The sequence below is a fragment of the Gorilla gorilla genome, chromosome 13, assembly GCF_029281585.2.
Source record: "Gorilla gorilla gorilla isolate KB3781 chromosome 13, NHGRI_mGorGor1-v2.1_pri, whole genome shotgun sequence".
NCBI classification, from domain to species: domain Eukaryota; kingdom Metazoa; phylum Chordata; class Mammalia; order Primates; family Hominidae; genus Gorilla; species Gorilla gorilla.
In genome coordinates this window covers 64,744,723-64,762,573 of record NC_073237.2, presented here as the reverse complement: position 1 = coordinate 64,762,573, position 17,851 = coordinate 64,744,723, and the positions used below count along the sequence as shown (strand labels likewise).

The following is a 17,851-nucleotide window of genomic DNA, read 5'->3' as shown; positions in this document are numbered from 1 at the left end:
GGAGGCAAGACAAACATGTTAACAGCGTTGAAGAAATGCCTTTTTAGTACAGAGAAAGGGAGAAAGAATCAGGAAGGGATTTCTTACCAAACCTCAAAGAAGATCGTTCTTTAAAGAATGCTAACTTCTGCAGCTTTTAGTGGGGAATTGCCCTCCACGGGGATTAAGAGACCAGCGCCTTTTAATCAAAGGAGGGCCGTACATTCAAATAACTGGGAACAGCTGATTGTCCCACCCAACTCTGAGGAGCAAAACAGCTACACGAAGCCACTCCTGCCTGCAGTATACAATGCTATGTTTTTTGGCTAATTCTCCAAGGATATTACACTTACTTTCAATGGTTAATGAATAGCTTCTAAGTGCCTGTTTCATCTAATTGTCCAAAGGCCAGTGGGTCCCAGATCATATAAAGCTGCAAGCTGGCTAATGAGCTCATTCTCTTGGAGCAAGTGGGGAAGCAGAGGAGCGGCAGGGTCAGGGTGCTGGGTTCCTAAGGTGCAAGGATGCAGAACAGAACTGGCCTCATTCTCTGTGCTCTTGCCCTCCTGATGGGTTTCCTGATGGTCTGCCTGGGGGCCTTCTTCATTTCCTGGGGCTCCATATTTGACTGTCAGGGGAGCCTGATTGCGGCCTATTTGCTTCTGCCTCTGGGGTTTGTGATCCTTCTGAGTGGAATTTTCTGGAGCAACTACCGCCAGGTGACTGAAAGCAAAGGAGTGTTGAGGCACATGCTCCGACAACACCTTGCTCATGGGGCCCTGCCCGTGGCCACAGTAGACAGGTATGTGCTGACAGGCAGAGGGACCAAGAAGGGCTGAGATGGGCTGAGTTGTGTAAGATCTGAGTAATTTCTGATCCTACTATGGAGCGACTTACATGTCCCATGGGCTGTCTGTCTAGAACCAAAGCTTTATTGTCAGGGAATTACTCTGGGGTTGTTATTAGGAAGAATGGCGCCATCTTTGGGGAAAACCATGACGTAGGGGCAACTCATCTCAGAGAAACCCTACCACCACCCCCAGTGAAAACCCACCTAAGCCAATTGAGAAACCCAGGCTTTTTTGCTATATCATGGCAGCTGTCATTAATTAGTGGCAGGTGATGGTTAGTTACTTCCCATAACCTGGCTATAAGGTTCTAAGGAAAGCAAGTCCCAGACCAAATTCTGCCACACAACAAATGAGGAAGCAGGCATAAAATGAGTCCTGGAATCTCTGTGAGCTCAGAGAAGTCCCAGTTTACTGTCCTTTTAGGTGTTGTGATCTCACCTTGCATAAAACTTTCCTTCAGGGGAAGGTGATAATACTCTAGAGGCAAGATTCATTCTTTCTCGCCATCTCATACATTAGGATAGTTATCATCAAAAAACAAAACCAAACAGCTACTGTTGGTGAGGATGTCAATAAATTGGAACCCTGTGCATCGCTGGTAGGAATGTTAAAATGGTGCAACCACTGTGGAAAACAGTGTGGCGATTCCTCTATACATTAAATATTGAATTACCGTTTGATCCGGCAATTCTACATTCTGAGTTTATACACAGAGGAACTGAAAGCAGGGATTCAAATGGATGTTTGTACACCAATGCTTGTAGCAACACTTATTCACAATAGCCCAAAGGTGGAGACAGCCCAAATGTCCATCAACAGGTGAGTAGATAAACAAAATGTGGTATATACATGCAATGGAATATTAGCCTTAAAAAGGAAGGAAATCCTGGCACATGCTACCACTTGGATGAAGTTGAAAACATTATGCTAAGTGAAACAAGTCAGTTACAAAGGGCAAATATTGTATGATTCCACTTACATGAGTACTTAGCGTAGTCAAATTCACAGACACAGAAAGAGAACAGTGGTCCCAGGGGCTGGTGGAAGGAGAGACTGGGGACCTATTGTTTAATGAGTAGAGAGTTTTAAGGTGATGGTTGTAGAGCAATATGAGTGTATTTAGTGCCACTGAACCATACACTTAAAAACAGTAAATTTTATGTCATATATATTTTACCACAAGAAAAAAAAGATTCGGTTAATCTTATAGTCAGTATCAGGCAAAAAGAAACCTCCTAATTCTTGGCTAGCCACAGGACCATTTAGGGATAACATCCTAGGCATCATTCTCAAGATACAGGCTACAAGACTATAAATTATTTTGCCCTCTTCGTGCAAGAGTAGAAAGTATCTAAAATATTTTAGCTACTCCATGTATCTTGAATATAAGTAATCTTACCCATGAGGGTCCACTTTTGGCATCCTTTATGCTAATTAATAAGATAATAATTATGAAAACCAAAACTTATTTCCAATGTTACACTAACCAGCAGAGTTTCTGGGTTTGATTAAAAATTAAGAGAAATGAAGTGATTGTAGAAGATGCCTCTAGAGTGATGATTTCTTTTTGTATAAATGTTACAGGACTACCTCTAGAGTGTGAATTTCTATAAATGTAACTGATTGCCTTTAGGATATAGCTTAAATTGACTAACACTGCATAATATTACAGTATACTGAAATGTTTGAAAGTAAATTATGGACATCGTGACACCCCCATTTTACTGCCTCTTCTTGCTGCATGTAATAAGATGCTCATCCCACGCAGAATGGCTGGCAAGTCAGCCTGGGAAGTCACATTTCTCCAAAGCATTTGCACTCAAAATGGATACCCAGGTTGAGATATCAAAGCAAATGGGTCTCCGATGATGGAATTCAGGGGACTGGAAATGTGGATGGCAGTTGAAGGAGGGTGGGGTTGGGAGAGGTAGCTGGGATTTGGGGCAGGCAGCAGTCATCCTGGAACCTTTCACATCACTCCAGGGAACATCTCATCTTTCTGTGTAAAATGCCTTTACACATGTGCCCCATGACTCAGCCTTGGCTATTCTGAGCGAAGGCTGAGATTTATGCCTTACAGTAGACAGCTTCTTCAGCTACTGGCTTTGGGCCTGGTAACATTTGGAATGGAGTTGTGGCTACAAATGGCAGTCCCTGTTCTGCTGTGGTTACACACCATAAACACTCCCTGTAGGCACTGGAAGGATCACTCTATAAATACACAACTCAGCCAAGTTCACCGGTCTCTCTTCCTCCCCTCTCCCCCTCCCCGAAATTCATTCATGATGGAGAAGCCAGGAGGATTTAGCAATTAGAAATGCCGGGCAAGATGACCAATGAGTACATCAGCCCCCGAACTAATGGCTACTTTAGTCTACTGGCATAGAAAGGGCTGCAACTGAAATCTGTGTAAAGTTGTCAGTTGATATCATTTGAGAAATGAATATGTTTGTATATTTTCTTTGAAACTAGCTACTGAGTCTCGAAAGGGTGTTAGGATAGAGACATGGCATCTGGTATAGTTCAGGGATCAGCACAGAGTTGGTTTTCATTCATTATTTTGTTGGCTGTGATGATCAGAGAAAGTGAGTGCAATTGAGGAGATGATGCCATGCGAGAAAGGGAGCAAGGATGTGGATGGACTAAGTACTCGGTAGAGAGAAGTTCCCTATGCAAAGCCCCCACCTCCTCTAATGCTGACAAGGATCTCACACTGAATGGCCCTGTTTCCATGAGTGAATGAGCAATAGAGAAGGAATAGCTTGGCATAACCCACTGGGAAAAAAATGTGACTAGAGGCAGGCATCCTGTGGCTGATAAAAAGGTTCTTTTGGAAGAGCAGCACATTTTTAAAAAACTGGTGATGCCAGGAAGAAGTACATCTGTTTCAAAAATCCATGTTTCTTAACAGTTTAGCTTCGCACAATTTGAGCTGAGAGAGGCAGCCGTCTGCCTCTTTGGCATTAATGCCTAAATAACGCATGCATGTTTATGCTGTTTTGTCCCCTAGGCCAGACTTTTACCCTCCAGCTTATGAAGAGAGCCTTGAGGTGGAAAAGCAGAGCTGTCCTGCAGAGAGAGAGGCCTCTGGCATTCCTCCACCTCTATACACAGAGACGGGCCTGGAATTCCAGGATGGAAATGACTCCCACCCAGAGGCCCCACCATCTTATAGAGAGTCCATAGCCGGCCTGGTGGTGACAGCAATCTCAGAGGACGCCCAGAGGCGAGGCCAAGAGTGCTGAGGCAGAGAAAGCTCTCCAGCACTCATGATGCCACCACTGTGGGGAGCAGCTACTGATAATAAAGGCAAACGAGGGACTGTGGGAGGAAAAGCCACAGCAGGGACCCCACAAGAGAGCTTGGGGAGGGGATGACAGCCCTGAATTCCAGACATAATTGGCCATGCCAGGGCAGGGCCGGCCAGGGGCCCTGGAAGGGTGTGGCCAACACCAAGCAGACATTTCAGAGGATTCACACTAATCTTAACCCCGGCTGGCCTTGGGTCCCCAAAGGTGTCACTCTGAGAGCTCTGCTTACAGAGATTCTTTCTGCTCTCACTCAATTTCCCTCCCATCACCTCAACTCCTGCCAGGGAGGAATAGATGCTGGTTGTCAGGACAGCCACATGCCTTCCTGTTCTATATCACCTAGTAATCTCAAAGCGAAGGTTTGTTGTTTAATTTATTGATTGTTCAGCCTTTTGTTTTGTTAGCTTGTTTCCTAGTTACTCCAGCTGACCATACTACCAGAGTGAGGCAGTACTTCACATCCTGGGAGATATGTCCTCGGAACCCATGAATGTTATTTTGTATTATTTTATTTTCATGATGTGTATTTTTTCTATGTAAAAGGAAAATGACTGTAATATTTGCCTTCAAGATGGTTCAAACACAAAATATTAAATGAGCTGTTTCTTAAAAGAGGTCCTTAAACAAACAGACATGATAAGATTGCTTATAGACCCAAATGGAATAGACAGAATACTTAATTCATAATACATGGAATTCCGGGGTGTAGGGTGGAATTTGTACTGGCCATAGATGGTATTAATATACCACTTGATATAAATCTTATAAAGGTTAAAAATATTTGTATGTAATTCAAAGAATCCCCATATAAATCTCTAGAATTTGAAAGATAAGAAACTCTAATGATGTATGTTCATCATTAACAGGAAATTTCTTGTGTCTCAAGATACAGATCTTGACTTTTAGACTTAGGACATTCATTTTTAAATCTGATGGTTTCTCCTCAACTTTATTATATTTTATTGTTTTTTTTAAATACAAGAGGACAAGTCTGGTTGCAGGGTGGTAGACAGAGATGCAGCCTGATGCTTTTGAACTTGGGCCAAGAATCTTCATCTCTCCAGGCCTCAGTTTTCTCCTCTATTAAGTGAGGCATTCATGCTGGCTTCACAGTTGTGGAGTGCCTGTTATATGGCAGGCTCTGTGCCATGAGCTTTCCATGCGTGTTAGCCCTCATTCCATCTTTAAGAGACAGGCATTATGATTATTCCCATTTTACATATGCATAAAACTGACATTGTGAGAAGTTAAGAAACTTTTCCAATAACACAATGACTTCTAGGAGGGTGAAGAACGGTTCCTAGAGGAACATGGGAGGACTGACTGACTTCACACTTTTGAGCTAGGTAGCCCTGTCTAACTTCTCTCCTTCTAGGAGACAGTTTGGATTTCTCTCTCCCTTCAGAAAATGGGCTGTAACAGAAAATGGAGCCCCAGGGTTGCCGCAATATCTTAAAGCCCTTGGAGAAGTGGCAGAGATTGCTTTAGGGTTAATCGGCTTCTTTTAAAATACGTAAAATGTCCTCCAGGTTTTCTGCCTAGAAACTGGTCCCTTGCCTCATAGCACAGTTTCCCCCTGATCATTATATGGATGATGAAGAATGATTCCCAATGGAGATAGCCCTTGGTGAATGGGCACAGGAAGGGCTTTAGACAGTTGGTGAGAAGGGTGTACATCATTCAAAGAGGAAGAGGGTGGTCCAGATGGGATGGAGCTTCCTCTGTGGCCTCAACTTCTCCATCATTGCTGAGTGCATAGATTAAGTATATCCTGACAAATGCATAAGAAGCTTCATAAAAGGAAATCCTTGTCCATGAAGCATGAATTTGGGAATCTGTTATTTGAATCCTTGGCATTGAGGGCATAAAGATATGAAGGTCACTTATGGTTGTCCAATAACGAAGTGATCATTTATTAGTAATGTAATTTATTATTCCTCCTGTCATCTCTTTCTATCTCTCTACTAAGACAGCTATCCTGAAATTCTCCCTGGTGGTCTGAGCACATTCACTGACTTGAACAAGGACCATCATTGGTCTTTTGTCCAGAATTTGCATTTGTAATAGATAGTTTTTCCAACTACTGGTAGTCAAGTGAAACAAATGTTGATTTTGGTTTACATAAGAAATAGTTTTAATCTCTTTACCGCAATAAATTTTGTACTTAAATTTCTCTTTTACCTTTTTTTTTTTGCATCAGAAAAAAATCAATAAAAGACCATAAGTCAAAGTATTATTCTCCGGTTAAACTAACACAGTGTCAGAATGAGTTGATCTTTCTGCAAACCCAAACATTATTGAACTCTAACTGCTGATTTGGAAAATAACCTGGGTGTGTCTTTTTAAAAATAAAATACCAGTAGTTATTTGTTCATTTTTTTAACATTTCATGTAAGGCAGAAATAATATCTTGGCAATGTGAATCAGAGCAGGTTCCAGTGACTGCATATGTACTCTGAATCATGTGTCGAGAACAAGGGTAGAACACAAAGCAAATTCTACATTCGAGAGACCCAGCAATTAAAATCCACTGGACAAATCAGACAAAAATATCTGATTGTGGTTCATAATAATAATATAGTAGTCATCCCCTAGAGGATTCACTCAAGATAAATAGATACTGCCTCTGCTCTTCCTTCTGAAGCTTATAAAATTTACGGTCATGGATTGGAAACAGCAATTCCATGAATGACAGGGAGAGCACATGCAGCATAAGAAAGTGAAAAGAGAAAAATCCCCACTACAAAGAGTCTTTGCTCATTCTCTTCTCTCAACTGTGGATGGTGGGTTCATACGTCAATGGGGAAGGGAAGTTCTCAGGGTTGAAGGCCCTCCAGTATTGTAATCTCATAATGTCCCTTTGAGCAGAAAGTTTGAGTAGGCCTTACCACCACTCCAGAAGGTGAGGATAAGGTCAGTTATCCTCAATTATAGATTAAGTTATACTGTGTCTTTTGCATATCTGAGATGTACTGTGTTCATTTTCGACCCTCCATGCAAAACCTTACCAGTGCTTTTACTGACACTCCTGTCTATCATTTAAGATTCTATTTAAATATACTGTCTTTGGTGAGGCATTGCTCTAGCTCACCTACATTGCAGGGCACATATTAGGTGCAGATAGGCATGGAAAGATGATAAAGACATGGACTTATAATCTATATCTTCTCCATATTCTAGGTTCCATGACAACCTAGGCTGACCACATACCAAGTGGGCTGTTAACTGCATGAGCTATTTCTTCTAGTAAGGACTCCAGCTGGTTGGAGTGGAACAGGCATTCTGCTAAGCTCTGCTGCTTCGGATAATCTCTTGCTGTTTGTAACTGTCAAAGGGCCAAAGGCTGATTTACTGGCAGTTACATTATTTCCAAAGGCACACCGTTTCTCAGACCCTTCTACACTCAGGGATGGGAAGCTCCTTAAGACAGGTGTCTGGGATTTCAGTGTCCACATGTTTTGAGAGTATCCAGTGCATGATCCAGCAATGGAATGGAGTCACACAGTTATGTCATTACCAGCTCCTGCAGGTGCTTTTCAAATTCCCTACACCCATCTGAACGTCAAAGTAAATCCCATGCCTTACACTGATCCATGAGACCGTGCATCAAGCTTCGACTTCCTGTGCAGAAAGCCTGCATGCCACGTGCAAGCCCTTCCACCTATAACGTCATGCAACACGATTTGTCCCACAAATACTGCGGATGTATGCTGCACTTAGATCAGTAAAAGCTGACAAACGATCTCATTTTAATAATGACTGCCTATCCATTTTCAAGGACATTGAATAAACTCAAGATTCCTGGGTGACACAAAACAAATTTTTGTTCTGGGGGACTGGCTGACACCTGGAAGGATATTTAGCCTGTTTGGTTTCCTACTACTGCCACTAAATGCCTCTCTGGCAAATACACACACATTTCCAAACACCTGCCCTGTTTGAAAACCAGCATGTGATGTATAGTGTTGCTTGCCATTTTTCTGCAGACACGTGCTGTAATGAGTGAACCCCTCTGTAACAGCAGATCACCAGAGTTGCCCTGGAAGTTGCCACACTCTATCCATAGTTTCCTCTGATTGACTCTTGCAGTTCCCATGAAATTTGAGGCCTTTAAAGTCATTTACTTTTTTTTTTTTTTTTTTTTGAGACGGAGTCTCACATTGTCACCTGGGCTGGAGTGCAATGGCATGATCTCGGCTCATTGCCGTCTCCCGAGTTCACGCAATTCTCCTGCCTCAGCCTCCTGAGTAGCTGGGATTACAGGCACACACCACCACACTCAGTTAATTTTTTGTATTTTTAGTAGAGACAGGGTTTCACTATGTTGGCCAGACTGGTCTCAAACTCCTGACCTCGTGATCCGCCCGCCTCGGCCTCCCAAAGTGATGGGATTACAGGCACGAGCCACTGCGCCCGGTCAAGTCATTTACTCTCAAAGATCAGTGGCTGCAGTGGCTACAGCTCTTTTTTTTTTTTTTTAATAGAGTCTTGCTGTTGCCCATGCTGGAGTGCACACTGCTCCATTTTGGCTCACGGCAACCTCCACCTCCTAAGTTCAAGCTATTTGCCTGCCTCAGCCTCCTGGGTAGCTGGGATTACAAGCATGCACCACCACGTCTGGCTAATTTTTGTATTTTTGGTAGAGACAATGTATCACTATGTTGGCCAGGCTGGTCTCAAACTGCTGACCTCAAGTGATCCACCCACCTGGGCCTTCCAAATTGCTGGGATAACAGGTGTAAGCCACTACGCCCAGCCTAGAGCTTCATCTTTAAGAACATAAAGAACATCATATGGGGAACAGTGACTTCCTGCCTCTCTCCTCTCCCGAGAATTAGGCAAGAGGACGTACACATATAGTTCGGCAAAATAAGTTTGGATTTCAAGTAAGGCAGAAATAATATCTTGGCAATGTGAATCAGAGCAGGTTCCAGAGAATGACTGTGTCCTAGACCCACCAAAAGACCTTCCCTTGACAACATAGCTGAAAACACTCTGTCAAAATAGGCAGCTATGCAGCTGCTTCTTCCGGTGGCTGGGCCCAAGGCTTTGCTCTGCCTGACATTCACAACCCTGTGCCTGCTTCAACCCCATGCATCCAAGCCAACTCCTCAGGAGACCCCAAGCAAGTCTCCTCTCCAGCCATCCTAACCCTCATCTCCTAGTCTGTCTTCTGACTTCACTCATCCTTGATGAAATTCTATAAATGCTTACAAATCCCAAGCAACTCTACTCTTGGGGAAACCACTCTCGTGCCACCATCTCTGAGTCTATTGCCCCTCTCTGTGTAGTCCCACAGCACATTATTTGTGTCTGTCATAACATTTTTGTCTAACTGATTATTTGTGTATGTTTGTCATAGCCTCCTACTCCCAAATTATAAACTTATAAGATCAGGAATAATGTTTTATCCATTTCTTTGCCCCATCTAAAACAGAACTCTGCCTAGAGGAGTTGCTCAACCAATGTTCACAGAATGAATGAATGAACAGATAGATGGATGAATGGATGGACTGATGGCTAAATATATATTTGGGCTACTGGCCACGCATGACTCAAAATAAAGAAATATAATTTTTATGTAAGGACTAATTTACATTTGAACTTACAAGTTAGAGATCATTAAAAGTTCAGCAACTTGAGAAAATAAATATTTTCTTACCTAGAGCTGATACACCTAAGAATACATCTGAGCGTCCCAACCAAGACATCCGTGATTAATGAACACATGCATGGCTAGCATAGATGTCCACTCTTGAGACAAGAACCTGAGAACCAAAGCTATGACATGAATTTGATTCCATTGGTGATCAATCTTGAAATGGTTTTGTTTTAGAATCTCAGCTCAAAGCCACCTTCCTATTATTTTGAAATGAAGACAGTTACAGTGGAGGTCTAGATGTCATTTCAGTTTCTGCTGACTCTCAAAGGCAGTTTTGAGTAACTTACCTTTTCTGTTCCATTTAATACATGTCTCTTGCCATAATAATGAAAAATAGCCCTTGCAGGTTTTCTGAAAGGCAGATTTATCAGGATAGGTGACCAGTACTGGAGTTTCTCAACTGGTGAGACAAACAAATAAGTAAAAACCCACAATCCTTGGATAAGGTTGAAATTAGGAATTTCTTTTTTATTGGCCACTAAATGTCCTAGCAAGTTTCTGACAGAAGCACAGACAGAAAATGGAAACAAATACCTTACTGGGAATGTTTCCTTGCTTGCACTAACCTTGACTACAGCAATAACGCATTGCTCAACAGTCAAAGTGCACCAGGTCATTTCCGCAAATGGCAGGGTGAGTGACTGTGCCGTTCCCAAGGAAGCAAAACAGACACAAACAGGTCCCACGCGCTGGGTGTCTTGGCTGAGTACAGAGGAGGCTGCTAGACCGGCAGTACCCTTTTCCCAAGTGAGGAAAGCCAGCTGTGACACTCTGCTTGCCGGCAGGGGTCCCCACCCTCCCCTCCACCTTCCGGCCCATAGCTATACCACCAATTACATTTTCTTCCAGCTTCCACTTCATTTCCTACTTTTACAGCATTCCATCCTCTCCTTTTGCAGCCATTACAAATAAGATCAGAAATGTGTCCAAACAAGTGCATTAAGATAGGCCCCTATTGGCCAAGTCAAAGAGCTCTCACACATGGTGGTCTTTTTGCCTTCTCAAGAGGAACTTGTATAAACCCATGTACCAACATACTTGATGTAATCAAGGAAGGATCCCCCCCAAATTTTAAGCATTTAATTGCAGAGTCTTGTCAAGAAACTTCTTCCCAACTTTACAACTGAATGGCTGAATTTGAAAGAAGGTATCCAGCTTAATAGCTAAAATAATATTATTTACAAAATAAGAGAGGAAAACACCTATTGATATATTTTGTTGGAAGTGTGCCATTGTGATTTGTAGAAAGCTCTAGAAGATGTGAGAGAAGGTGGTACAGGGATGTTGGGGATGGGATGGGGGAGGCAGGGCCATCAGGTGGGTGGCAGGAGTGAGGTGGGCTGTTGGGAGTTCTATAATAAAACCTTCCCCCATTGTAGACCTGACCTAGGATGAAAAGATAAACCCTCCTCCATGCTGGGAGTGTCTCCTTCTGCCTGCCCAGGGGCACCTGGGACTTAGGGTCAGTTTCATTCTGGCACTGTTCTCTCTTGTGATTTTAGAACATTTTCTCACTTGGCACCAGTGATGCACAAATGTTGTGATTAACAGCTGCCTAGCCCAGTCGTTGTCAAAAGGGGAGGTTCCTTTGTGTGATAAAATGTGGATACCAAATTATAGTGCAGCTTTAACAGACAACTAAACGCCCTGCTGCATTTGGAGGAATAGGACAAAACCAAAACCAAATGGATTTTTTTTCTTTTCCCACCCACCCTCTATCCCCCAAAAGCAAAATATCTTTTGTTTTTCCAAAGTCATAAGAGGCACAAACAGGTAGCAAGAAGGCATCAGTGAAGCATCTCCCGCTGAGCACTCTCTTTGGCCCTGGTGAGTGACCTTTCCTCTATTCAGGTGATGACAGTGGGTCCCCTCCGGCCAGTTCTCTCATGAATCTGGGATATTTTCAGTGCGATGGCTATGAGAGGGCTCAGCACTGCCTGCAAAAGGAAAAGGAAAGTCTGTGAACAACTCAAGTCAGTTACATTTTGGGGCATTCTGATGGATTTCTACTGTAAGCATCTGGACTCAGATTCCAATTCACTGTTTACAGGCAGTCTTCATGAGCAGGACATTTGCTTCCTCCTCCACCAATGGTAGTTGGAATGGGCAGGGCAGGAGAGTAGGGGGAGAAGGTGATCTCCAAAGTCTTAACCAGCTTCAAAAGAAATTTATCTATAATAGGAAAATGTACAACCCAACTACCAAACATGAGAGCACTGTATGAAGACAGCATTGTGAATTAAGGGAGTTCAGAAAAACTCCAGTCTTCTGCTGCTACACCCTCATCCTCACCACACACACACACACACACACACACACACACACACACACACGAGAATAAAAGCTCATTCTTCATCCTAGGGCCATGGATGTAAAGAACCTACAATCCTGATGTTTCTGAAATGACGGACCAATTCATTGGCCAATGTTGCAGAAATAACTGATCATGCCTTCCCATCGCATAACACTGGGCTTATGAGGCACCTCAGTGGGTTCCCTGGAGGAGGTGGGCATGCTTTAGAAGCCTAAGGAATAGGTTCTTGGGAAGGTGAAGGACATGAGAAGGAGGAAGACTCATTTCTTTCTTATTGTTTCATGGGATTGAGGCATTGTTTTCCGAGGTGTGGAGCATGCAACACTCACAATGATTTTCAGTGGTGCATGGATATGGTATTGCTAATAAAACAGTGAGAAAATCAGTCTATTTTCCATTCTTCAATCCTTCTGATTTCATCAAGGAGAAACTCTGTTTGCTGCCATACTCTGTTTGGTTAAATTAACAATTTAACCAAGATAGTGCATGCCTCAGGAGTTACCCAGCTAGAATGTAATGTCACTGAATGTTTTTATTGAATTCATGTTCATGATGTGCTTATATTTATCAAGTGGTATTGTCTTTTCCATGTAGAGTACTTTTATAATAAATAAGTAGATTGAGGTAAAAACAAAGTGAGTCAATTTAAAGACAAATATTGGCCATGTGTGGTGGCTCATGCCTGTAATCCCAGTATTTTGGAAGGCTGAGGTGGAGAATCACTTGAGCCAGGAGTTTAATACCAGCCTGAACAACACAGACCCCATCTCTACAAAAAATAAAAATTAACTGAGTGCAGTGGTGTGTGCCTATAGTCCTAGCTACTCGGTAGGCTGAGATGGGAGGATGGCTTGAGCCCAGAAGTTCAAGGTTACAGTGAACTATGATTGCATAACTGCATTCCAACCTGGGTGACAAAGTGAGACCCTGCCTGTCTCTAAAAAGAAAAAATAAAAATAAAATAAAAAATAAAGACACCTACTAATATAGAGATACTGATAGAAAAGAAGTTTGGATAATATTAGGATAATGGAAGAAACACAAATTCTGTAATTCAGGAAAAGAAGGCTTGCATTTTGGGAGGGGGAGAGGAATTCAGTTCCTTGTGGGCCCTAACCTATTCCCATGCATAAAGGGAGTGCACACATTCCAATCCACACAACAGGAACACAAGGAAATGCACAAGGTACAAGACAGCACAAGCAATCCATTGTGTCCTGAGTGGCATGTAGATACAGAAGAATCCTGAGAGATGTGAGCCAGTCTTGTTGGGAGGGACTTAAATGCTAGGGTGAGGTGTAAGGTTTTAATTCATTAGGCAAGGGGAGGCATTGAAGTGTTTTGGGCTGAAAGGTGACATCAGAGCTGTGCTTTGGAAATATTGATCTGGCAGCAATTTATGGTTACATGTATTAAATTATCTTACTCTATGAAGATGGCTAGATGGACAAGCTCACATAGACTCCTGGAAGCTGGAAGAAAAATGAAAATCTAGAACACAAGAAAGTGGCACTTTCCTCTGGTTCCGTGTTGATCATCTTGATTCGTAAAAACAGAAGGGATTCTTTTCCTCTTAATAACCCTGTTGGTGCCCAGAAACATTTTACACTGGCACATTTTGCCAGGACATATCCCATGTGATGCCAAGATAGAGGGATCTCTATTCTTTAGGAGCAAAGTGCCCATTTTGTACAGAAATTCAATTAGCTTTTGCTCTTCTTCCTGTCTTCTCTTCCCTCTTTCCTGCTGCCCCTTTTTGGTTATGTAATTCTTCATTAACACCTATCAAAGAAGTTAAACTCAGACAGAAAAAGAGAGTGAAGTTAAACTCAATCACTTTAGCTGAGGTTTTAGAGGGTGAATAAAGATAAACATATACTATCCTATTATTTTAAGAAAATGCAATGAAAATGAATTTGAAACTTATGGAACTAAAGGATTAAAACATATTCGGTTTTACATCATTGTAAATTTCATAATTTTTTGACTCCACATCTTTAAGTGGTGGTACCTATTGGCAAAAGGGTGGGGAAGCAAGTTTTAACAAATACTGTAAACACCAGAGAAGTTCTCTTTTCTGATCTCCACTTAACTCTACAAACTAACGCGTGCTTTCCACTTCTTCAGTAAAACATCCTGACTCACGTCCGTAGCTCACTAGATGTCCGTGACCAAAAGATCACTTTCTAATATGCTCACCTACTTCTACCTTCAGCAGTTGAGTTCTGTGTTTATCAGGAGTCAGTTAAGTTTGTTCCCAATATGTTAATGCCTATTGTACTAATTATTGAGACTATGCAATTTAATTATATGTAAACCAATGAAACGTGAATGCAAATAAGAAGACTTTTTTCCTATGAAAATTAAGTTGAGTGTTTTGGAAAGAACAGATAATGGTGATTAGCTAATCCTGTCAAATTAGATGTGGGTGAGATACTACAAAATATTAGGGAGAAATTTTAAAATTATAGAAGAATTATTTTTTCAGGTTGCTTCACAATTGTCCTTAAGTTCCCGCTGTAATATAAAGGAATCAAAGACAGATATTATAGACGATGAATTATGAGTGGGAATCTTTTGAAGAAAGAGGATCACAATGGCAAACAGTATGCTCATATTAAAGAAAAGGTCTTGGGCCAAAATCAAAATACTGGCAAATGCAGGTACATTTATATGTTTTATGATACAAATGTAATAGGATATCTATGTGTATAATGGACCTACTTAACTCTCTTTCTGGATTCATCAACCAAGCACTTGTCCCTTCTTCTGTTCATGTCAGAGAAGAGGGCTTCCGTGGTGCTTATGCAAGCTGAAGGGAAGAAAATGCCACATGAGGAAGCTCCTAAATATGAGGACTCCCATCCTGAGCCAAGAGCCTGGGCAAATCCGGCACAGATGCTATGGAGTCATCTGCCTTCAGGGAAATATGAGTGTTTGGGAAGAAGACCACCTCACTGATGTTCAGTCTTTTCAGCCATTTTCCAGGAACCACAGAACTTCTTTAGATTTTGTATGATCCCAGGAAGGCCTGGGAAGAAGTCCCTAAAAATACCCAAGATTGAATTTTTTGCCAGCTTTGTGGAAAGGAAACTTCAAGTTAAGTTCCTTCTTTTTTTTTGAGAAGGAGTCTTACGCTGTCGCCCAGGCTGGAGTGCAGTGGCGCGATCTTGGCTCACTGCAAGCTCCGCCTCCCGGGTTCACGCCATTCTCCTGTCTCAGCCTCCTGAGTAGCTGGGACTACAGGTACCTGCCACCATGCCCGGGTAATTTTTTGTATTTTTGGTAGAGATGAGGTTTCACCGTGTTAGCCAGGATGGTCTCGGTCTCCTGACCTCGTGATCTGTCCGCTTCGGCCTCCCAAAGTGCTGGGATAACAGGCGTGAGCCACCGTGCCCAGCAAGCTCCCATTTTTAAGACTAATAAACTAAGATATTTTTTCTTCCCTGAGTGTATAAATTAAACAGTCATGTATCACTTAATGATGGTGATACATTCTGAGAAATGCATCGTTAGACAATTTCATCCTTGTGCAAACATTATAGAGTGTACTTACACAAACCTAGATGGTATATATCTTTTTATTTATATATTGTTTTTCATATGGGAAACCAAATGTTCCAGCACCATCACTAAATATCAATCATTTCCCCTACTTGATTCACAACATCAATATCAAGTGCCATGTATCAGGTTTCTATACACGCTCCATTCCAATCCTATGGGGCCACCATGGAATATGTGGTCTGTTGTTGACAGAGATATCACTACGCCGTGCATGACAGTATATATGTGCTAGAATGAGTGGCTACATCATGAGGGCAGAAACTTTGTCTTATTCGGGGCTAAGGAAAGTATCTACTGCTTAGGAGATACTCAATACATCTTTGTGGAGTAAATGAATGATATATTTGATGAAAAGATGATGAGGCAAATAGAGACTCCTGTGGGCATTCCTGGAGGACATTGTGTGCATGTGGGAGGGTCAACAGTGCTGGGTTTTTACTCATGTTTTTCTTTAGAAATCACACCTCTGATACATGTAAGCCCCAAACACTTCTCTCATATCATTGACTATGCCTCATTGTGGGTGGGAGTTAATTTTCCTGAGGCAATTGGAGAGGCCGTTGGAATGAGGAGCAAAAAGAGGGGTTATGAAATGTGGATGTGAGTTTTCTAACATGGAGCTGGAAGCACAGAATTTCAAAAGCAGAGAGGAATGTGGATTGGTGTCATTTGATTTCTTCATGGCACAGATGAAGACACTAAAGCCCAGTGCGACACAGGATTGACCCACGGTCACACATCTGTTTGGTGGCTGAGCTGGGATAAGAACATAGAGTGGCCTCTTCTACTGCACTTTCTATCATACAGTTCTGCATATAAGATCTGAGAGTGACAAGGACAAAGAGAGAAAGACAAAATGCACTGAATGGGGAGGAGCAGGGAAATCGTGGGATTGCAACCCTATTGGACCAGATGAGTCCCACATCAGATGAGGAGTTGGGTAGGACTGACCAGTCTTCCTCCCTGACCAAAACCAGGCAGACAGTGGGAGAAGAGGTCTTCTCAGTTATGTGGGTTATGTGAATGTCCTGGAAACTCCAAAATAACCCTTTGTGAATAAAGGAAATAAATTAATAGAGACTTTAATCAATTATGTTAGAGTATAGCATTGTTTTTCTAATTCCAGTGTTTTTTAGAGTGCCTGACATATTTCTTCTACAGTCAAGAGTAGGAAGCAGTGAACGCTTATCTTGCTCCTAACCAAGCAGGCCATGCATCCTTTCAAGATGGCATCTTCTGCCACCTTGCAGGGTTTTCTGGATGTTTGCTGTCCACTAATGTAGACAGGCTACAGGGGGAATTGGATCCTCTCTCTATTTAAAGTTTTGACACTATGTTTATCATGAATTTTTTGGACACTGATTTTGATTTTTTTAAAATTGCATTACGATATTTATCTTGATTACTGAGTATTTTGGCATCCATGCCCACTTAAATTTTGCACCCAGTTAACCTCACATTAATCCTAGCCCACATAAATCCTAGATTAGGTTTTAACTTGTCCATGCTCCCTGAAAAGACAGAGTTTCTCTTTTTACTTTCTCTCCCATCTTCTCTTTTGCTTTATGTCATTGTTATAATCCACTTTCATGTAAATTAGATCCATTAAAAAAAAACAACCCTAACAAACTGAACTTCTTACTCTGGGACAAGCAACAGACAGGAGGGATATAAATGATCTGAATGTCACAAGACTCAAAGTAAATAGTTAACTGATTTTTCGGAGGAAAACAATACCCTAACCAGAATTATAATCACTTATCAAGCAAGATTTGTCAGAATCTGTGGAGGGAACCTAGTGCTGGGCTGGTCTCTATGAGGAATGTGCATTTGTACAGTCGGGGAAGGATTGGAGCCCCGGTGGAGAGTGAATAGGTGTGGATGACGATAATTACCATAGTTCATCTTTCGGGGCAGGCAATACAAACCAGAAATGCAGGTAGGTCATCCAACAACAGAAAACACTGACATTCTGGCATCCATAAAATAGAGATTTATAACAAATGCTACTTTCTCCTGATCCCTAGGATCAACTAACAACACTCCCACTTTGTTTAAAACCTGCTAAACCTGAATGCCAGGCTTTCTCTCCCGATTTCATGCAAACATTCATTTTTAGTCAATATGCTTTTGCATAGTCTAAGGGAGTGGTTCTTGAACTTGAACA

The 17,851-nt window shown here is 42.0% G+C and overlaps 2 protein-coding genes across 2 annotated transcripts in view; one reads left to right on the top strand and one right to left on the bottom strand.

The window, feature by feature from the left end:
* Positions 1-434: 434 nt before the first annotated feature.
* On the top strand, positions 435-4,753 carry TMEM252 (transmembrane protein 252). The gene is made up of 2 exons (XM_019034156.4): positions 435-781; positions 3,841-4,753. Exons 1-2 carry the CDS (start codon positions 504-506, stop codon positions 4,073-4,075), a joined length of 513 nt encoding a protein of 170 aa, XP_018889701.2. The 5' UTR covers positions 435-503; the 3' UTR covers positions 4,076-4,753.
* A 5,492-nt stretch (positions 4,754-10,245) lies between these two features.
* Positions 10,246-17,851, bottom strand: part of PGM5 (phosphoglucomutase 5) — a 179,386-nt gene continuing 171,780 nt past the window's right edge. Inside the window, exon 11 of the mRNA XM_055350738.2 lies at positions 10,246-11,740. Within this exon, the coding sequence (XP_055206713.1) occupies positions 11,651-11,740 (90 nt within the window). The 3' untranslated portion in view covers positions 10,246-11,650. The remainder of the gene's footprint in view (positions 11,741-17,851) is intronic.